The sequence below is a fragment of the Lactuca serriola genome, chromosome 5, assembly GCF_051521515.1.
Source record: "Lactuca serriola cultivar US96UC23 chromosome 5, Lser_US96UC23_V15, whole genome shotgun sequence".
In the NCBI taxonomy this organism is placed as follows: domain Eukaryota; kingdom Viridiplantae; phylum Streptophyta; class Magnoliopsida; order Asterales; family Asteraceae; genus Lactuca; species Lactuca serriola.
In genome coordinates, this window is record NC_136412.1 from 181,971,567 (window position 1) to 181,973,086 (window position 1,520).

The 1,520-nt window shown below is 34.0% G+C and overlaps 1 protein-coding gene across 1 annotated transcript; it reads left to right on the forward strand.

The window, feature by feature from the left end:
* Positions 1–266: 266 nt before the first annotated feature.
* Positions 267–1,241, forward strand: LOC145050002 (uncharacterized). Its single transcript, XM_078998324.1, has one exon. It carries the CDS (start codon positions 267–269, stop codon positions 1,239–1,241), a length of 975 nt encoding a protein of 324 aa, XP_078854450.1.
* The last annotated feature ends 279 nt before the right edge of the window (positions 1,242–1,520 follow it).

A 1,520-nucleotide genomic window follows, 5' to 3' on the forward strand; every position in this document is an offset into this window, starting at 1 on the left:
CATCGACGATTAAGGTATGCATTCATCGCCAAACTTATAATAAATCAATGAATACGTATTGCTTCTATCTGCTCCAATCGTCAACTGAGTTCCCGTCTCCTAGATCGAGCAGACAAATCATTATTTAATAGCTTTCGAAATTTCAACTTTAGGTTCCATACGATCGAATGTTGAAATTGTATATTATCTTGAATTTGAATTTACTATATAAACACCCAAATATTTATGTTTCTTTTTCAAGTGTAGGAATGGTTAAGACAAGGAGTATGACTAGGAACGAAAGCAAGAAGAGGTTCAAGACAAGTGATGATGATGATGATGATGATGATCCATCACCTTGGTCAGATCTTAACCATGAATTGCTTTTTACAGTTATGATGCAACTGGGAGTTGTTGATTTTCCTGCATTCAGTGGAGTTTGTAAGTCATGGAGGTCATTCGCACTTTCTAACAAAAACAAATTCATGCAATCCAGACCACCAATATCCATATCCATCTTTTCAGAGTCTAATGATGAAAACTTCAACTATTACCTAGACGATATAAATACTGAAGGAAGAAGCTTCAATTCCATTCTTCCTCATTCTGGTGGAAGGACATGTGTTGGTTTTACTTGTGGTCACTTGATCTTGTTTGGAAGTAAAACTCATGATTTCTGGCTTCTTGATCCTGTCACTAAGCATGGAGTCTATTTCCCTAATATCCCTTCTTCAGTAAGTGAGAATCCAGCAAAAATCAGGGGTTTTCTTGTCTTTTCACGTTCAAAATCCGAGTGGGTGTTTGTTATGACAGATGGATCCACCAATATATGGTATTCTATATCGGGTGAAGGCGAATGGAATCATGTGTCATCAACTTCTCCTATTGTTGATTTACGTGCTTTCAATGGAAAGATGTATGCCATGGACAATGCTCGACATTTATGTGAACTGACAATTAATCCTGAGCCTAAATTATTGATACTTGAAACCAAGAATTTTCCTAACTTTCCCAAACATCAGCAGTTTTACAAATCACGTGAAAATCTTTGTGTGATGGGATATTTTCCAGAAGGTTATTATTATGAATATCACAAGCTAGATTTTGAGGAAATGAAATGGGTGTTGTTTAAAACGACAAGCAATACTACAGGGGCATCATCTATTCGTAATAACATGAAGCCTAGTGGAGCTGTTAAACATGGAAAAAGCAAGTTTTTTATTTGGAATTGGAAACATATGGTATATCCCAAAATTGATTGAATGATAATCTCGTACATGGGCGATGATGGTTTGTTAACTAGCACTTTTATCTTTTTTGTTTTGAATTCTCGTATGATTGAACATTTTTAAGATGTCACAACTATAAACTTTATCTCCTTTTGAATTTTTTTTGTTTTTTTTTTTTTTTTTTTTTTTTTGTTTTGAATTCTCATATGATTGAACATTTTCAAGATGTCACAACTATAAACTTTATCTCCTTTTGAGTTAGTTTGGTGTTATTTGCTTTAAATTTTTAGCTAATGCATTATGTGTAGCATG